Raw genomic sequence first — 21,102 nt, 5'->3', positions numbered from 1 at the left:
TACCAGGATGTTGCCTGGGCTGGAGGATCTGACTGTGAGAATAGATTGGATAGGCTATGTTTGCTTTCCTTAGAGCAGCAAAGGTTGAGAAGGGACACCTGATAGAAATGTATAAGATGATGAGGAGCACAGATAGGGTGGATAGAAAGGCAATAAGAAGTAGGCATTAAGAGGAGAGTTGAGGAGAAGCCTTTTCACCCAGTTGGGAGTCTAGAACTCATTGCCGAAGTCAGAAGTTAAGTCAGAAACTCTTGTAACATCTAAGGACTATTTAGAAATTTACTTGTGTTGCCATAACCTCCAGAGTTATGAGCCAAGCACTGGAAAATGGGATTAGTGTAGTCAGATATTTATTGGCTGGCAATGTCATGATGGACTGAATGACCTCCTTCTGTTCTGTAAACGTCTATGAGGTTATGAGAATTTTTATGCATCCCCAATTTCTCTTGAGACAATGGTGCTAAGTCACTTCCTTGAATTGCTGGAGTGCATGGTTTACTCACACTGATGGAGGGAATGCACACATTAGCTTCAGCACGTTAGGGAGCTGGAAATCAGTCAGGGATCCATTAACATTTCAGCCACATTGTTTGAAAATTTGCATATGTTTAGATTGGCAAACAGCCAGATGGGTTTTTAAAGGTGGAATGGCAGAACCAATAGCCATTTGGGTAAGGTATCAGAGTGCTGCTGATCTGGACTTAGAACTCAGCATGAGTCATTGCAGGGGAAGGAAGAGAACCCTTGGGAGCAGCTGCCCTCACTTTACATTCTGACATAGACTTATTTCTTCACTTGGACAAGTGCAGCAATTAGGAGATAGTCAGTAAGATCCTCGTCCTCCTGTCACCTTGAACCACGTCTTAAAGCAACAAGAAATAAGAGGTCTCTCTTCTGTCCCATTCCCATCTATCACTTTGATGGTTAGAGCACTGCCTCATATTGCATGACATGACTATTCTTGCTCAGGATTGTGCACAGGTTTGGACCCTGTATTTGGTTATTAACTCTTTCATTTAAGAATCAAGGAAACACACGTGCATCAACTAGTTTTATTTTCATCTGAACTGGTAATGGATTAAACTGAATTTTTCTCTGTTTTTAACTCACCAGGGGAAATTGGATTGGAGAAGCTCCCTATAGACATGGTCGGCCATGCTCAGAGTGTCCACCCAGCTATGGCGGCGGCTGTAAAAACAATCTCTGCTACAAAGGTATATAAGTCTGTTGCACTGCTCCCAATAACGTGGATCAGCTAAAGGAATTTGCTCCTGATTATCCCAAAAATAATCTTTGTTTTCTTTCATAAGGGGTGTTTGAGTGGAGATGAGTGTCCACTTACGTTTTGCAAAGCTGTATATTCTGTTCCATTAAAACAGCAGGGGACCCTGAGTTAGTGCGGTTGAGCCATCAGTGTGGCTGCAAACATTACCAAAAGGATTGAATGCACTCAGCTTGTGTGTTTGAAGCTGGGATGGGGGCGGCTTGCAAAATGCAACCTGCAGCCTGCTTGCAAACCTTCCAGTGCCCTGAAACTGTGTCCCATTATTGGACTGGGTGTGTTGGCGGTGGTGTTGGAGGTATGAGGTGGCCCACTCACCCTTGGGCTCATTGAACCCCTTAAGTATCCAATTAATGGTCACTTAAGTGCCTCATTGCCCTGCCACTATTACATTGGGTCAGGATCTAGCAGTTTTACTCAGTGAGCTGGTTCTGACATTCGGGTCCATTGTCCACCAAAGATATTCTCCCAACCCTGACCTCTCATTGAATAGACTGTGGTTACTTTCCTTGAGCAGAGGAGACTGAGGTGGGCAGACATGATTGCAATGTTCAAAATATGAGGAGCATAGACAGGGTAGAAAGGAATGAACTTCTCCCCTTGGTGGAGTGTTCAATGTTCATGAGGTATAGATTTAAAGTAATGGACAGATATTTAGAGGGGTTAAGAGGAAATCGTCTTTTCCACCCAAATGGTGCTGGGAATCTGCAACTCACTGCCTGTGGAGGGTGGTAAAGACTGAAGCCCTCATATAATTTAAGAGGTATTTAGATGGGCACTTGCAATGCCTAGGCATAGAGGGCAATGGTCAAGAGTGTGGTGCTGGGAAAGCACAGCAGGTCAGGCAGCATCTGAGGAGCTGGAGAATCGACGTTTTGGGCATAGGCTGTTCATCAGGAATTGGCTAAGTGCTGGAAAGCGGAATTAAAATAGTTAGGTGATTGGTGCAGTCTCAGTCAGCCGAAGGGCCTTTTTCTGAGCTGTAATCCTCTATGACTCCATGACTCTCAAACTGAGCCTCCCACAAACCCTTTCACTGTCACCTCACTGATGGCCTGAACCACCCTTCAGTCTGGCCTTTTTAAGTTTGGTTCTGCCTGAAGTCCCAGCAGTGGCCACTGTTTGAACTTGGCGCTGCAGCAACTACCAAGCTGCCAGCCAATCAAATGGCCAATAGGACCCTTAAACTAGGAATTCACACCCAGGCAAAAGGCTCACCCAAAGCCATTTAACGCCACAACGACTTTTTTTGTGAAAAGGGTTCCTAACCAACTCTGTCCTTGGGAACATGGAATGGTGGGGAATTAAGACATCCCATAGAATTCAGTTAAAGTCCTAGTTAAAGTATGTCTTTGGGTGATTAGAATGAGGGGAAATGTGAAACAGAAGCACCTAAGAGAAGGTGGATGTGGAAAGATTCAGGTTCAAAGACGTTACTCTATGACTCTAAGTTTGAACCTGAAACAACATGGTAATGAAAACAAGTGAAATGGAAGAACTTAAAGCTTCTAGCGAGGATATGAAAATAAACATTTAATGTTTAAAATGAGAAATGGCCATCTATCTTGTTGGGGACAAAAATCCCAACTCTTTTGTACCAGTGTGGGGATATCCTAAAATGAGAGAACAGAACAGAGAAAAGGAAGTTTAATTGAAGGAGGATAGGGAAGGTGGTGGCATAGTGGTAATTTTGCTGAGCCAGTATTTCAGAACCCAGGCCAATGTAGGGTACCTGGGTTTGAAGCCCACAATGGAAAATGATGAAACTTTAATGCAATCAAAATCTGGAATAAAAAGTTAAATGGTTGCCATTAGGCTAGCTGCTGTCGATTATTGTAAAAACCCACCTGGTTCACTAATACCCTTGGAAAGAAATCTGCCATTCTCACCTAGTGTCCAGATTGGCAACAAAGTGATTGACTTTTAACTGCTCATTGGGCAACAAATGCTGGTCTAGCCAAGAACACCCACATCCCATGAATGAATGAGAAAAAAAAAGGATACCATTTTATACCAATGAATGTAGTCAAATGGAATTTTCTATTCAAAAATTCTATATAGCATTTGTGCAAAGATGCCAAAGATGGAAATTTTAAAAATGCATTAACCAAAATCATTACTAGCTGTAATCAATAATAGTTATTTCTTTTTTGCTCTCAGTATAAATTTACTCGAGTTGAACATTCTAACAATTTATTAGGGTACTACATTTCTTAGAAAGGGTTCACTTTTTCAAACATTGGAATAAGCAGCACTGCAGTTTTATATTGGCTACACAATGTCTAGTTTACTAAAGGAGTTTACAATTTACCTTGGTTCATACATAAATATGGCCGCGAGAAAATAGAACTGACACAGTTAAAATCACGTTATGTGGTTTCCAATTTATTTTTGTATTTGCTCTGAGTAAAAGATTTCAATGTCGCCCTACTCAGCTTAAATTAATATAATTTTTGGTCTACTAATTTTAATCCAGTTGATTTTGGCTTGAGTAATCCACTTCTGCAATGAATAGATGCTTGTTTCTAAACAGAACCTTTCATTTTAAGCTGCCAGGTACTTTTCAACAGTTGTTTTGGCATTGAATGAACTGTAAAAGCAGAATTGAGAGGCTATGGGGCTCTCAGTTTATTTTTGCTGAGGACAGATGAGGTGACATCAAAATTGAAGGAAACATAATCAAATCAACTAATGAGGTAAAGGATTCCTGCATTCTCTCAGTGGATCAGACCTGATAGAACTACATAACCAGCAAGGTCTGACATGCAGCCCTTAGGAGAAAGTGAGGATCAGAGTTGAGAGTGTGGTGCTGGAAAAGCACAGCATGTCAGGTAGCATCCGAGGAGCAGGTGAATTGACGTTTCGGGCATAAGGCCTTCATCAGGAATTATTGATGAAGGGCTTATACCTGAAACATCGATTCTCCTGCTCCTCAGATGCTGCCTGACCTGCTGTGCTTTTCCAGCACCACACTCTCGACACTGACACCCAGTCCCCATTTTATATTGTGTTGTTGGTTGTGCTCTGACTTATCAGATGAGGCACTTCAATTGTCTTTGATAAAAGTGAAAAGATTTCGGCCTCATACTGGTGTGCAAAGATCATTGCTGAAAGTGGATGTGGTCAAGATTAAAGTTACCTCTTGTGGTTGGAATAGCCCCTTGCCCCTCCACTGAGGCCAGGATTGTACACTTTACTCCTGACCAAAGGTGGATAGAATTATGACTGAGAACAAGAAAAACCTTGATGACATCTACTGCCACATCACACCCTAACTGGAGGTACGCTCTCCCCCTCAAGCTTCCCATGGCCACCTCTCAGGAGAGGCCTCTTCTGGTTTTTGTTTGTTCTCCAAAGCTGCATCCACAAGGCAGACTTCAGTGTCTCAGCTATACAATAGACTGAGGGAAGGTGGGTGCTGGAGAGAAACCAGTATTCATCAGACTCTGGCCCAGGAACAAATTAATGCTTTCAGGAGAAGTGGGAGAAACTTGGCGAGAGAAAATAAAGAGAAGCTTTTTTTTATTGTTAGTGGGGACAGAAGGAGGGACCTAATTTTTAGGAACTGGCCAACCATTATTTTCATAATAAATGCAAACTTTCTGAAGCGTTTCTGTTTACTGGTACATTATTGCATAGCTTTAACACTGACAAACTTGTCTAATTCCTGCTGGTATCATGTACTTGCTACTGTATTAACAGTTAATAACCAATATTTCAAAATTATTCAGACAAAAAACTTTGCTGGTATATTTCCATTCAGATTTTGGCTGTTAAATTAGACAGTTAATGTTGTATTTCTATATACAGAATCTCTCTTTTTTGATGTGTAAAAATAGGAGAGATTCAGCCAGGACTTGTAACTTTATAACTAGTTACCATGGTGTGCACAAGTCACAGGTATTATATCAGAAAGTACCCATTTAGCCAGTGGAACAAAAAGAGTCTGATGTCCAAATCTAATTACTAACACTTGTGTATATTTTGCAAGTAGTGTTTGGTGTGAGTAGTTAGACATCCTAATCTTTCAGGGAAAAATGAGCAATTCTTTTGCTTTTCAAAAACATAGACCTCTATTTTCTGAGGTGAAGTGTATTCTCAGTGTGTAAACTGAATGAGACCAAATGCTGAATATTCTATCTACTGCCAAGAGGAGCTTGGAAATGAAAGGGTAGAAACCAGGGAGGTTGCAAAGAAACAAACAAAAACAAACAGTGGAAAAATATCTTAATTCATTGCATCTGAATTGGAATTCTGCTGCAATGCGTGCAAAATGTTATTTAACATTATTTCAACATGTATTCTTAGACAATGCAGTGAGAAGACCGCAGCACGAACAAACCAATGAAGTGGAACCTCCCCAGATCAATACAGATGCATTAAACCCATGGACAGTGCCATATTCCCAACCACAACCACAGCCAAAGGAGGAACCCAACAACATGGAGTACATGAGTAAGGATGCATTTGAGTTTTATGACTACTCCACTTGAATGCTACAGAAAGCATCAGGAGTTTAATGTGCTGCTTTGTAAACAAAATCCCTCCAGCTCTTTACCTCAGGAGCGCAAGTGAAAATTGGTATTTGCTGGAATGCATAATTGGAAATAAGATTCAGAAGCTGAAAGGGCCTCATAGTAATGTGGCAATACATGTTTGTATGGCTGATTCATTTAAGTACAAAAGGAATTCTCATCAGGGTGGTGAGAGATGACTGTAGCTGCTTGTGTAGGAACAGTGGTCTGTTAGGAACCTCTATGGAGATGGCTTCAAGGACCCTTAGGATAGGGACCTTGTAGTTGCTTGTCAGCGTCTTATATTTATAAATAGTAAAGAAACACAAACATTGTTATTATTTATTAGTACTCAGAAATGTCAGCTTTCCTCCTTTGACTATGCTGATCTTTATTTAGTTTTGGTTTCATACTCCTGCCTTCATTTGCTGGTCACTGTTTTTTTCACATGTTCTTTATTGCATCCTCTTTCCTCTCATGTCAACCTTTCAGCACTTCCATAATATTCAGTAATTTTTTTCTCATTCTCATTGCAGTAAGCACAAGTTATTGCTTTCTAGTCATTATTATGTAACAGTTCCCAGTGTTTTTCAATCATGTGTTCATCTTGAAATGTTTAAACTGTGAAGTTGTCTGACCGCTTTGAAAAGAATGCGTAATCCTTGGAGTTTAGAAACAGAAACAGGAGATACAAGGGCAAAGCGATTGCTCTAAAGCTTCATAAATCATTGTGAGGCCTTATGGGAATATTGTGTTTAATTCTGGGCACCACACTATTTCAGAAGGATGTCAAATTCTTGGACATATTGTAGAAAAAAGTTATCCAAATGGAAATAGATGAGGGAATGTAATTGCAGATGCTGGAATCTGTTCTGAGAACAAAAAAAATGCTAGAAATCACAGTGAGTCAGGCAGCATCCCTGGAGAGAGAGCAAGCTCATGTTTCGAGTTTAGATGACTCTTCATCAGAGCTCTTCTTTGTTTTCATATGGATAATGGACTTCAGCCAAGTGGAGATCCTGGAGAAGCTAGGATTGTTCTCCTTGCAGCAGAAATGGTTAAGAGGATATTTAATAGAGGTGCTCAAATTTATCACTGGTTGTGATCGAGTAAATAGGGAGGATATTTAATGTTCTAGCACAGACAGCTTGCTTCCTTCTATCCTGTAACTTTCTGCAATTCCATATTTTTCAGAGCAGATCATTTAAAATATTTGCTGCCTTTTTTCCCCAGCTTGGAATTGTGGGATCTTCCCTAAAGGTTCGACCAGCTTTATTTCACCTCTCAGCCCCTGAGTACCTGTATACCTCACAGTTGTATTCCTTAGCCCCCCTGTTCCTTATTAAACCAGTAGTTCCCATGGTGTTCTTCCCTCATTGTATCCACCTTATTAACTATTTAACCAGACAAATCAAGATGATTAAAATTACTTCATTGTGTTGAATACTCTCTCCTAACATCTACTTTAAACATTTATTGTTCTCTGTCAGCACTGGAATAGCTACCATTGTTGAACTCCAATGACATCAGTAATCTGCCTACAAGCATTTCAGGAAAAGTAAGGAGCTCTGTACCACCTTCTTTTAGATTGATTTTGATCTGATTATGTTTATTTGTTATAAAAGAGATCCAATTGTCCTCTGTGTTAATTAGACCTCATTTTAGACTGGTTTTGGAGCAACCTTCCATTGATACATTACTTTCTGGCTTTTGATATTTACCACTTATTAAAAAGGAGTCCCACACTGTGGCTTGTGACCCTCTTTCGTGCCTTGGGATGAGAAGTTGGAGTAGGCTGCAGTAGGTTGGGAGTGGATACTGATTTGACAGCCCATGATTGATTATGAGGCCCCTTTAAACAAGCACTTTATTTTTGCCTTTGGCCATTAAATCAATGAGCTGTGAGGCCCTATCACTGACACCAATAGAGCCTGCAAATGGTGTGTGTCTTAGAAGTTTCTTTGGACCTTTAATGCTGCTCTTTGAATCCCCACCCTGCTTAGCAACTTACCTTGTGGCACCCTCCTAACAATTTTCCATCGGGGGTTATGTCAAGTGCAACTCATTAAAACAGAGTGAAAACGGAAGGAACTTTGGGAAGCACTGCTTTATACTGAATAGTAATGAATCTAATCAGCTAATTACTGTTATCCTGAATGTTGTCCATCTTCTGCTACCCCCTTCAATGTTATTAATGCATTTCTGTTGTTCCTGGACTGCCTTTTCTTTATTCTGCTTTAGTTACTCCCTTTATTTATTTTCACATTGCCATGTTATGCTCTCACAGTGATTCAGTACTTGTCTTGTTTCAAGCTGCGTTATCTGTTGTTGTTCTTATTTCTGTTCATTCTCCTAAATCCCTCCTTATTTTCCTTTTTTGACCACAATCCAGGTTACGCTAATTAGAGAGATGCTTTGTAAGTTTAATATCTTGCAGATAAAATTGCTTACACTTTTCAGAACACAGGACCTTTTGCACAGTAGGAGCAGTGAAACTGAAAAAAAAAACTGGAACAAGATTGAAGCTTCATTTAATAACTTCACATCCACTCTTTGGTCCACTTTCAATATCGTCAAGATATTCCACTTGAACCTCTGCCATGTCCACTACTTATGCTAACTAGTCAGGCATTTTCTAAACTTAATGTTTCAATCCTTCCTTTTTGATCATTCTTCAAAGTGTTGTTTGATGCTTTTCTGATTTATCTGTTCTTTGGTTACCAATCATTTGTGTTAATACTATTGGATCTGCTGCATAAATCGATACCTTTTCTGGCAAAGTCTGTTCTGTGACTCAATCGAGTTGCCATCGTGTGCAAGAAATGCTTTCAGCGGTGCCCTGTCACTGTCAATGTTGAAAATCACAATCACTCATAATAAAGTCTGAAAAATCAATTGCACCTCTTCTGGACAAACTTTAAATGGTTTACTTTGCATGCTACACAATGCCGTTGTTCACTTTCTGATATTCTTCTGTCACTTGCAGAATGCAGTTGCTAAATATTGATTTGAATCAATAAATTACAATACCTTTATGCACAGCATGACAACTTAGTGAAAGTGGTTGTTTAGTGATAAAGGAGGCTTTTTAAAAAATCACACTGTTCATGGACGTACAGAAGCTAAGCCCTCTACAACAAAAACAATGCAGAAAAGGATGTGCTCAGTTTCGTACCAGCTCCAGACCTGGGTAGATAGCAAGTAAATTTAAAGAATCATGACCAAATTGGAAAGGAAACAATTTCTCAATCTGGTCACCATAAAAGGACATAGCCCTGTAACTGTGTGATTCTCCAAACTCCCTTTATTAATTAATTTCTTGCTTATTAACAGTGGAAAATGTTTCCTGTGGAGTTAATTAAATTTGCAGCAATTTAGGTCCAAGTAAGTCTGCACAGTGATCTTTAAAGCAAAATATGACTTATTTAATGACATGCGTATGAATTCTGCCAAACAAATTTCAACTTAAGTTAATCTGGGCTACTCATCTTTAGTTTAAAATATACATTTGATTTTCAAACAAAAGATTTCCTGTATTTCTAACATTTAAACATAAGCAAAAACACCTACAGGCTTTATATTTAAACTAATAGAAATATGACAAAATTAAAGAACTTGCATCCTTAATAAATTCAGAACTGTTAAAACAATAGAAACCATTAGATGGTAAAACACTTTGTCAACTGTTGTTAACCTACTCTGTATAACACAATACTGTTGCAATGAGCGAAATATAATTTGGTCATTTTTTAAAAATAGAAAAACACTGTTTTATTCACATTTTCTGACACTCAACTTAGAAATTTAAATTATTATAATCACATGACATTCACTTCTTATTTGTTCTTATCTACCCTGTAGAGTATTGATTCCCTCTTATGGTTATGAAGTTAAAAGTGCCAATTACCAAGTGACAATCTCAGATTATGAACCAGAGGATATTCAAATAATTTACTTGACCAGTTTTCACAATTGTCAGCAGAGAAAAGCAGTATTCATAATTTAATAACTTGAAAAGACGCCTGTTTGTAAAATTGGTTAAATTAATCTCAGTTTCTGCAATACAGCCCTGATTTAAAAAACAAGAAGTCAGTAGTTCAAAATCACATGTGTTTGTAGACACATAAATAGTTCGGGAAGACAAAGATTAAAATTAGAAATATTTGTCTTGTGGGAAAACGAAACATTGACATATTTGCTGAAAATTTTCAAGTAAACTAAATTGAAGCTTAATAAAGGGATAATGCTGTAGCTTGGAAAACAGCTGAGCTAGATACCATTACATGCAAAGAAAATGGAGTTTCACACACATTTTCAAATAGACAACTGTGAATCAAATAAATATTATAACTTACTAATTTATCCTTTTTTCCAATTTCTTTGTTATTTTTAAATATCTGAAATTAGCTGCACTCAGTAAAATCAACTTAGAGTTCTTTGCATTACTTAAGACAATCTTTGCCATCTGTGAAAGTACTGCAGTAACTCTTCCAAAAACATTTCTCTTTCTTCTTTATTAGTTGAAGGAAGTGACATAAGAGAATAAGAGGGAAGGGGTGCCAGGGAACCGCCTGCAGCATTGTGTCCAATGCTGGGCACTGTATCTCATGCTTGCAGAGTGGCTACTTTCAAACTATACAGAATCAATTGTCTCTCTCTAATGGAAAGAGATGTCTGTGATTCTTTGTCGACTTTCTAGGCTCTTTACCTTTCTTCAGGAAAGCTTGAAGGGTTTACAGAGGAAGGTGAAAAGATTTATGTCCAAGGATGAGGGAGTTCAGACACAAGGATAGATTGGAGAAGCTAGAATTGTTCCCCTCAGAGAATCTCTTCTCAATTATGAGGGAAAGCTGAGAAAGAGATGTTTATTCTTAGTGTTGGAGGGCTGTGGACCAGAGGACACAGATTTGAGACGCTTGACAAAATAAAAAGTGGTGATATGAGGATAAACCTGTTGGTCTAGTGAATGTTTAGGATCCAGTATGAACTGGCTGAGAGTGTCTTGGAGGCAGATTCAATCCTGAATTTCAAGAGGGAACTCAATTAGCATCTGAAGACAAAAACTGTGGGCAAAAGGTGAGGGGTTATAGTTGAGTTGCCCTTGCAGACAGTAGGGTCAGACCCAAAGGGCTTTGTTGTAATCATTCAAGGATTTCGTTATCAGTCAAGAATGACAGACTCTCACCCTCCGAACTACTTCTACTGTCTATTCCCTGCCGTCTCCATTTCCTTTTCTCCTAACCCAGGCTTCAGCTCTTTAAAGCCTGTCATCACCCCATTTGCAATTCGAGTTTATAATTCCTCCTATTCTCACATTTTTTTCATAAGCTCACATCACAAAACAGAACACTGAGCTCATAGCTCAGCCTTTCCTTCTGTTTGCCACCATGCTCTCTGGTTGCTGTGTCGGGCTAACTGATTCTAATCTCTTACATTTCAGCATTTTTTGCTGATTTGGTTTGGAAGGCCTTTGACCAGGCCATCACAACGTAATACATCGAAGCAGAAGAAGGCCATTCGACTCACCAAGTCTGCTCCAGCATTCAGTGACATCATGGCTGATCTGATAATCCTCAATTCCACTTTCCTGCTTTTTCCCCATTTGACCTTTAACTCCCTTACTGATTAAAAATCCGTCTATCTCAGTCTGGAATATGCTAATGTCCCAGCGTTACTAGTCCTCTGCAGTAAAGAATTTCACAGGTGTACTGGAAGAAGAAATTTCTCCTCACCCCTATCCTAACTGGGCAATCCCTTGCTATGAGATTATGCCCTCTGGTCCTGGACATTTCCAAACAATCTCACAGTTTTTACCCTGTCGCGACACCAACGAATCATGCATGTTTCAATAATTCACACCACACCCAGAGTAATCAGCCCATCTTTCACCTGCCACCAGCCCTCAGACTGTAACCCATTTCCCCATCCCCAGTTTCCCTTTGCTTTTTCCTTATGAAACCGAGTCGCCAACCAACTTCTCTGCACAGCCTCCTGTTTAAAACCCCATACAGTCATCAACAGGTACCTGAGTTACGCTTTACTACCAGAACTTAGTTGATGGTGCATACTGACCCTGGTCTGCACAACACTCAGTACTACAATTATTTCATGGGTGTTTATGGATCAACATTATCCCACCCTATTTAGTTTGAAGCTGCCAGTGAGTCCATTACTGCCCTGCTAGGATCTCATTTCCACTGTCTCCTTGGGGGGCGGGGGAGGGGGTGTGTGGAATACCTGTGATCACAGAAACTGCCTTTGACCTATGGGAGGTCTCAAGCCATTGTCTGGGAACCCCTGTTCTAGGGCCAAGTCAGTTTGGGTTCAGTTTGTTATACAATGCCATTAATGGACTATTTTCAAGAAGATCCAAGACGTTCTGCAGAGAGTTTCAGATTGGCTGGGAACCATTGGCATTTCTGAGTCAAATAGATTAACTTAGAGTGAAAATAAGGTTGAAAATAAGGCATTTGACTTTGAATGTGATTATTTGTTGAATCCCCAGTTTGCTGAGAGTAATAAGTCTGCCTGGTCTGCACTTGACAACCCAATATTTATCCCCTTGCCCTATTAACAGCTACACAATGTGTCGTAGAGACAGTGATTCAAGTTTAAAAGACTACAAGAAACCCCGGAGCAAAATCATCAAAAACTCCTTATACAAAACAGAGAAATCTTATGACAAATGGTGGAGGCATGTGGCTAAGCTTTTCCTGATATTAAAATAAATATAGCCTTTTGGAAGGTACTTTTTACATAATGGGTTAGTGTTCTGATCCTAACTATTGTTTATGTAAATTCATTTATATTTTCTGGTCTGTTTTGTCATTAGCCATCATTTGTTCTTACAAAATGTTGTGGCTCTAAATATATTTTATTTCCTATACACACTTCCATAGAGTGTGTGATAATGTGGAATTTTTTTGCGTGACTTATTGTATTACAGCATACAGTTAAGAGACACATTAGAATTTGCACCGTGGAATTATTTGCAGATCAAAGAAGCTTTGTACAAATGAAGGCTATGTTATGAATGGCTTAATTTGGTCAAATATTATCAATTATGTAAGGCTCAATTAGGTGCACAAACCTAAACTTGTAATTTGGTGAATGTAATGAGAGGCAGTGATCTCTTCACACTCCTACTGCCTGCAGCCAGAACAGATGGAATATCTTGAGAATGACTGTTTGTTCACAAATTGCCTAGTCATCTGATGGTACCCAAAATACACCAAAATTATGCCCTGCAGTCTTTCCTACAAGGTCAACAGCTTAAAAACATTGTAAAAGTGGTGTGGTTCAGCACTCGGAAACATGACGATGTGGCTGACTTTTGTGTCTCCATTGCTTCAGGTGACATGCAAACGAAGCAAGGGTGATTTGAGGAAAAAAGACTTTTCTCACACAACGAGTCGTTAGGGTATAGAATGCACTGCCTAAATACATAGTGGAGGCAAGTTGAATTCAGGCACTTAAGAGGGCATTGGATGATTATTTGGTCAGAACTTAATTTGGCACGGTGGCTCATTGATTACAGGTGCTGCTTCACAGCGCCAGGGACCGGGTTTGATTCCAGCCTTGGGCGACTGTCTGTGTGGAGTTTGCACATTCTCCCTGTGTCTGTGTGGGTTTCTCTGGGTCCTTTGTTTCCTCCCATAATCCAAAGATGTGCAGGCCAGATGAATTGGCCATGCTAAATTGCCCATAGTGTAGTTTATCAGTTAGGAGAATGGCCTGGGTGGGTTAGTCTTCGGAGGATCGGTGTGCACTTGTTGGGACAAAGGGCCTGTTTCCACACTGTAGGGATTCTAATTCTAAAAAAATCTGTTGTTCAGGGATTAGGGAAAAGGCAGGCGTTTGACATTGGGTAACAGAATGCGCAGGCATGTTGGGCCGAATGGTCTCTTTCTATGCTGTAACAATTCTGTGATTCATCAACATGAACAGGGCAGTAACAAGGTAAAATAAACTAATTGCTTTTTTCAAAAATCTAATCTATCTGCCCATTCATAGAAACTGCCCAGTTTTTGTTCTGTTGAATTTTTGACACTGGATTCTGCAATGGGGTAGGCAGTTCGTTCCAACTGATTATTCATCAGGTAGTGCAATGTAAAACTGTTCAAGTTGTCGCTGTAAAGTATGTTTTTTCATTTTTGCAGAATCAATTAGACAGCCCTCACCAAAAGACAGGGCAAATCTAGAATAGCGACAAAGTACAATACATGAACTGATTGGCATGATAGATCTTGGCATGTTCTGTTGCTTATATTTCCAAATGCCATCCATTCATCATGTTCGCGTGTCTCAATCATTTACTTTATTAATTCTGACATGTTGGCAAAATCTCTGCTTCAGTTACTGTCTCTGGTGGTTATTTCCACAGCCGCGCTTTGATTTGTGGACAAAGTTTCGCTTGCTGTGTACCCTCAATCTCTAGTGTTTCAGTTCAGTTCAGTTCTGTCAGTAGATTGGAGAAGTTGGGTCTGTTTTCTTTGGAGAAGGGAAGGTTGAGAGGAGACTGTATGGAGAGGTATAGACAAAGTAGGTGGTGAAGAAATGATTTTCAGTATTGAAAGGATTGAGAAGAGGACGCAGTATTTAAGTAATTAGCAAAAGAAGCAATGGTGCCGTAAGGAAAAACATTATCACGCAACAGGTGGGTCAGGATCCGAAATGTAATGCGAGTGTGGTGTCGAGGCTTTCAAGAGGGAATTGGATTATTATCCGAAAAGGAAGAATGTACAAGGCTATAAGAGAAGGCAGGACAGTGAAACTAAGTAAAGTGCTCCTTTGGGAAGGCTAGTACAGACATGACTGTGCTGTAATCATTCTGTAATTTCATATCGTATCTATGTCTCTTGTATCTTGGAATTAAAATAATGGTCAATTTCTAAGTACCCTGTCTCATTGTTTCATAATTTTATGCACCCTTTTCTAGTTACCTAGAATCTCTTTTAATGAAACCTGCCATAACATTTTAAACTCATCTTTCTCTTTGGATTTTCTCACAGTCAGGCAGCAACATAATGACTGTAGTGCTTAATCAATTGACACAGCATCTTTCCTAAAATGTTCAATTCAAAGCACCTTGTAGCAAGAATGATTTTACTAAGATTTGACGTAGATTCACCAGCACAACCCAATGTTAAATGTGCCAGCTTTCAGTTCCTGTTTGACTTACATTACGTTGCTTTCAGAGCATCATATAAAATTTGACTGCCTTTCTACTTTTCAGCTCAAGTCATCGAGTGCGAAACTAAAATGAGAGATAGATGCAAAGGAACAACATGTAACAGGTAGTGTTGTTGATTCCTACTTCTGCATTATTTCTGTCTGTTATTATTGTATTTCCAATGAATGAATTCCCAGGGTACAAAATAGACAAGTATACCAAGCATGAGATTCCTGAACTAGATTCCAAATACGTACATTAGTAAGGTGTTAGAAATTCATTTCAGTAGTTCAAGAGGATTAGAGCAGACCTTACCACATCAACAACTGCAATCCCGGAAAAACTAAACACTAAATATTTGAAGTTAAGCAATCTCAATGGGTAGGTGATGGAATAGTGATATTACCGCTAGGATATTAATCCAGAATCCCAGGCTGATGTTCTGGGGACCCAGATTTGAATTCTGCCATGGCAAATGATGGAGTTTGAATTTAAGGAAAAACCTGGAATTAAGAGTCTAATGATGACCATGAAGCCATTGTTGATTATCAGAAAAAACCATCTGGTTCACTAATGTCCTTTAGGAAAGGAAACTGATGCTGTTACCTGGATGGCCTACATGTGACTCCAAATCCACAGCAATGTGGTTGACTCTTAACTGCCCTCTTGGTAATTAGGGATAGGCAATAAATGTTGTCCTAGTCAGGGAATGAATAAAAAAAACTCTTAACTCCATTATCTTTGGCTGTTGGTTTTTCCAATATGTTGCATACCTTTGGCAAGAACTTGGCCTGACCATTAAAATAACTTGATTTAGCCATCTATGTCTAATCATTACCCAGTCATAACTGGATCACTTTGTCAAAGGGTTGAGCAGCAAGTTAAGGGATTTAAGTGGCGATCCTGATGCAAAGAGGATATCTCTCCAATGGACCATTATGTCGTGTAATTACAAGACACAACTAGATAATTAGTAATGTCATGAAACATTACTTTGTCATCATAACAAAATCATAAATCATTAAAAAATTCTCCTTTTCAAGAGAAAGCTGACTTGTAGTATTTAGAGAATGAGATTCTTTTAGTAGGAGTTGCAAAACTCAGAAAGATACCTCACAAATGGATGGACTACATTCGAATCATTTGAGTGTTTTGTAGATTTGTAACATAAATATATCTGTCATTTTTCACATACTTGTGCCAGTTCTACTTTTGTACTTGGATAATAAAACATTTAAAAGAAGGTTAGCTATAGACTAGTTGGTGTTGTCATTAACAATTGCGCTGTGCTAAATGCCAAAACATTTATTTGCCAATTTAGAAGTTTTTTACATCAGCAAAGGTTAGACATTATGAATTTTTAAATAGGCAGCGAGGACATTTATTGTAATTAATTGTGTTTAAAGTTCCTGTTGATCAATTCATTTGTTTAATTTCAAAATGCTCCATGTTGTATCTAAGTGTAGAAATATTGATTAAGGCAGTTCTTGTTGTTTAGGTATATGTGCCCAAGATATTGTGAATCATCAAAGGCGAAAGTGATTGGAACCCTCTATTATGAAACGGTAAGGGATCGTCTCTTAGTTTATTTTGATATGTTAAACAACATCACTTTACAAATCCATAGAGAATCCTTTCCTGGGATGTGCCTACTCCTCCCGCTGACCCCGCCAAGGATTATGGGTAGGGCAAGGAGAAGTAGGTGTCTGATTATGTGGAACTCTATTTTCGCCCACTCCACTTCAAATGGAAGTGGTCTATGCAGCCAAGTTGGTAGCAAAGTGAGCCTGCCACTCTCCATGCTCTAGAAGTCCTATGGAATGTCTTGGTTGCTTCTCTCCTTCTCCCCCTCACTCCTACCCATCTCCTTTGTAAGGAGGGTACTTATAAATGTAGTTTTCAACAATTAATTTCATCTTCCCAGTGGAACTCCAGGTGGGCTATTCCAGTAGGAGCAATGCCGGATCCCATGGGAAGGCTATGGTGCGGGGACATCTGATGTTTGGTGTTTCCATTTTCTCTGGTGTCCTTTTTGGGCACAGTCGATGGTTGCATCCTAACTGGACCATTTTGGAATCTCTGACTTAAGGCAGTGAGTCCCAGCCAAGTTTGTGTCATTCCCGCAGCCTCCTGATGGAGTTTATTGGAACTGGATGGTTCCTTTTATAGGCCTGTCACTTTCCTGTGCTTAGTCTAGTCACGCAGCAGATGGAAAATACATTTCTTTTGCCTGTTCACAGCAATCCAGTATTTGTCGGGCTGCAATTCACCAAGGGATTATCAGTAATGAAGCAGGCGGGCTTGTGGATATCACCCGAAGAGGAAAAATCCCATTTTTTGTCAAATCTTCTCGAAATGGTATTCAGTCTCTAAGGTGAGAGTTTCCAAAGTATTCAACACAAAGGAGATATTTACTGACTCAACAGTTTTGTATAAATCAACCAGGGTTGACCAGATATTTTAATTTTCTCAAGACCTGTAGAAGTAAAGACAAAAATTAAAATTATAAAATGAAGTGGCTTGGAATTACTGCTTATTTGGAGGACAGACACTAAAAAAGGAGTGGTTAGACAACCAGCTATTTTCATATTTTAAGTTCTGTATAATGCTATGTAATTGGTGTTTGCAGTGTATTCATTTATTGGACATCAAAGTAAGCAGACTAGATAAGGATTGATTTTAAAAAATCACAGTGCACCTTGATCTATCTGACATGAGTACACATTTAGTGTATTATGGCATTAAATGGAAAAAAAAATCACATTGATAGGTCAGAAGATAAGATGAAAGAAATTAACTTTTTAATCTATTGCCATGGAAACATGTTAAAGTACAAAAAAATTGTTTTTATTTAATTGGTACATCATTAACAAACAAAAGATTTTGGACACAATATTGTGCAGTTCTTCCAATTGCTTGCCTTTTCATTGTCAAAATCTCTGGAAACGCTGGATAAATGGTTACTTAACACTTTTTTTGGCATTTCGTTTTGGTTGTATTCCAATATGCTGCATGAAATTGGATTAATTGAGGTAGAAAGTATGATATTAATGTTGATTATTGATTTTCAAGATCCATCACTAATCTCCACATGGTATTATTTACAGCAAATTCAAGTCAGCAAATGGATTTAGTGTATCCAAAGTGACTAGTAAGTTCAGTTTTTCAACTTTTCATATGATTCAAGATGTTTTATTTTATTGGGTAAAACCATCACTTTAAGTGGTGACAATAACAACTGATTTAAGATAATTTGTTGGTCTCACAATGTCGCACATCCATGCTTGTTAGAACCTGCATATATACGAATGCAGGGACAATCCTCTGCAGACAAAAGGTATTTAGAATTATTGAATCCTTACAGTATGGAAGCAGGCCATTTGGCCCATTGAGTCCACATTTCCCTCCAAACAGCTTCCCACCCAGACCTACCCTATCCCTGTAACTCTGTATTTCCACGGCTAATCCGTCTAGCCTGCATATCCCTGGACATTATGGGCAATTTAACACGGCCAATCAACCTAACTTGCACATCCTTGGACTGTGGGAGGAAACTGGAGCACCCAGAGGAAACCCACACAGACATGGGGAGAATGTGCAAACTCTACACAGATAGTTGCCTGATGGTGGAAACAAACTGGGGTCCATGGCGCTGTGAGGCACTGTGCCACCCCAGTGTCTTTGTCCAGGAATTGAACCATTTCAATTAAGCAGAAGCTTGGGCGGATACTGTTCTCTTGGTGCATTCTGCACAGCATGTTCTTGACCAAAGTTCACTTGTCTTTTATGAATTTAAATAAAATATTTGTGGCAGTTGTTCCTTGATGCATTTTTAAGGACAATGACTTGATCAGAGTCCATTTGCAAACCAAGCTTCCTATTTCGCATGTAACATAAATTGTTGTTCCCATTGAATGTTGGGATCCTTGCATTTGTCCTGATGACTGCAGGATGACAATCTTTAAAAGCATGCACTGAATATAAAATAATTATTTTGTTTTGCTAGCTCAGACAGTTGACTGTTACACTACAGTGGCTGAACTGTGTCCATTCAGAAAACCAGCTACACATTGTCCCAGGTAAGACAGTTCAGCTTCAGCAGATTCTTTTTCCCATAAACTCATAAATATCACTTAAACTAATAGATTATACAATGATGCTTTGTTGAAACATACCTGAGATTTCTTAACTGAGAATTACATTTATTTCTAAGTCACGAGTGTCTCCCTCAGCGACTGGGCTTTGTAATGTGTTTGGGAGAACAATCAAAGTATCCAGTGATTGTAATTCTACAGGCTCAGTCCCATTCCCCTGAACTCCTGCCCTGCATCTTTTCTCACTCCAGTTCTAGCTCCATAACTTCCCAAAATCAATCTGTTTTATCAAATTTTGCTGACTTTGGCTAAGATTTTCCTGAAAAGCTGGACATTCACTTTTCTTATGTATACCCATTTATCCTTTTAAGGTTGCCAGATCAGTACACAATGGTGTGGAAGTCATACCACTCACTGTAATACACAGAGGAACCTCGATTTTCTAGCATTCTATTATTCAAGTATCGAATTACCTGGCAAGATTGTAAGGTCCCGATGCTAGGCTAAACAATGTTATCTGAAATTCAGTTATCTGGCATTTGATTAACCAAACAAAATACTCCCTGCGTGAGTCCTTCGGATAATTGAGGTTCCTCAGGATTTGGTTTTACTATTTAACATGAAGACTGCAATCCTATGAGCTCAGGCACCAGTAGAATGCTGCAGCTTGACTGTAATGCATAGTCAAACAGACACAGAGCTGAAAATGTGTTGCTGGAAAAGCGCAGCAGGTCAGGCAGCATCCAAGGAACTGGAGATTCGACAAAAGCCCTTCTTCAGGAATTATGCCCGAAACGTCGAATATCCTATTCCTTGGATGCTGCCTGACCTGCTGCACTTTTCCAGCAACACATTTTCAGCTCTGATCTCCAGCATCTGCAGACCTCACTTTCTCCTCAAACAGACACAACCCATTTACAGATCCTAAGTGGAATAGAACAGCCTTTGTCCTTGTTTCTACTTGTCACTTTCTATTGTTCCTTTTACATCATCCTTCCATTCCAGATAAACTCTTCATAGAAACTAGATTCAGTATTGAGCATATTTATTTAATTTGAGTATTTTTTACATCACTATTATACTTGCGGTTACAAGCTTGTATTGATAAATTGATAATTAATTTCTATGGTAACTGTTTTATTGTGAACTTCTGAAGTGTAGACTAATTTGTTTGATTCTCAGGATTAACTGCCCACCAAACTGTCTGGAGGAGTTTCCCTTCTGGGCACGTGTCATCGGTAACAAGATTTATTCTGACGTAAGTGTTTATTGCTTCCTGCATGCTGTGCGTTGCCGAGATTCGGCTCGAAAAAAGATGCGTTTGGATCAAGCAGTAGCATAGAGACTGGAAGCCAAGGTGCCACCTTTGTGTTTGCAATGCCTGACACTAATCCAATGTGCCATCCATTGAGAAAAGAAAATTTGTTCATCCAAATGAAAACTTTGTTGATTATTCTGTTGTTCATTAAGTACAATACTTCCATTGATGTCATAACAGTGTTTCTAAAAGCTGGATAATAACAATAAGAAAAAGAAAACTCAGTGCAGGAAATTTCTATTGTGGTTGTTTCATTCACCACAGAAAGCTCACGATCTCCTGGGGTTTAACCTCTTTCTCAGTTTAGTTTTCTGTTTGATGACAAGTTGCGGTTTTGGTGCTCATTCATTCCATGGTGTTCTGTTTTCTAGATCCTTTTGTTCTTATTTTGCTCCTAGGAACCACTTTTCAATGTAAAGGAACATTTGGAATTAGACTCAACAATCACATTACTGGATCATAGTTAGAACAAAGCCACAAAAAACTCATTAAAGAATAGGAAATGAAGCCTATCAGTGTAGAAATAGACAAGCCAAACTTCGAATTTAATAAATAATTTTATGGGCAATAATACTAATGAGCTTTGATATAATAACCAACTCTAATGAACTTCTGACTAAAAACTTCCATAATCTCTCTGATATTTTTTAACAATTCCTTTTTGCAACTTAATGGTAAAAGTTGATTCATTTGATTACGTTAGATTTATTAATTTATCGAAG

At 39.0% G+C, this 21,102-nt stretch overlaps 1 protein-coding gene across 2 annotated transcripts in view; it reads left to right on the top strand.

Annotated features, from left to right (window-relative positions):
• Positions 1-21,102, top strand: part of crispld2 (cysteine-rich secretory protein LCCL domain containing 2) — a 41,241-nt gene that overhangs the window by 9,622 nt on the left and 10,517 nt on the right. For both annotated transcript variants that reach the window (XM_060837978.1, XM_060837979.1), the window contains exons 6-13: positions 1,114-1,214; positions 5,591-5,737; positions 15,032-15,092; positions 16,467-16,533; positions 17,209-17,342; positions 18,076-18,119; positions 18,975-19,047; positions 20,245-20,320. In XM_060837978.1, coding sequence (XP_060693961.1) covers positions 1,114-1,214; positions 5,591-5,737; positions 15,032-15,092; positions 16,467-16,533; positions 17,209-17,342; positions 18,076-18,119; positions 18,975-19,047; positions 20,245-20,320 — 703 coding nt within the window. The remainder of the gene's footprint in view (positions 1-1,113; positions 1,215-5,590; positions 5,738-15,031; positions 15,093-16,466; positions 16,534-17,208; positions 17,343-18,075; positions 18,120-18,974; positions 19,048-20,244; positions 20,321-21,102) is intronic.

Source organism: Hemiscyllium ocellatum, chromosome 17, assembly GCF_020745735.1.
Source record: "Hemiscyllium ocellatum isolate sHemOce1 chromosome 17, sHemOce1.pat.X.cur, whole genome shotgun sequence".
In the NCBI taxonomy this organism is placed as follows: Eukaryota; Metazoa; Chordata; class Chondrichthyes; order Orectolobiformes; family Hemiscylliidae; genus Hemiscyllium; species Hemiscyllium ocellatum.
This window is presented reverse-complemented; position numbering and strand designations above follow the sequence as displayed.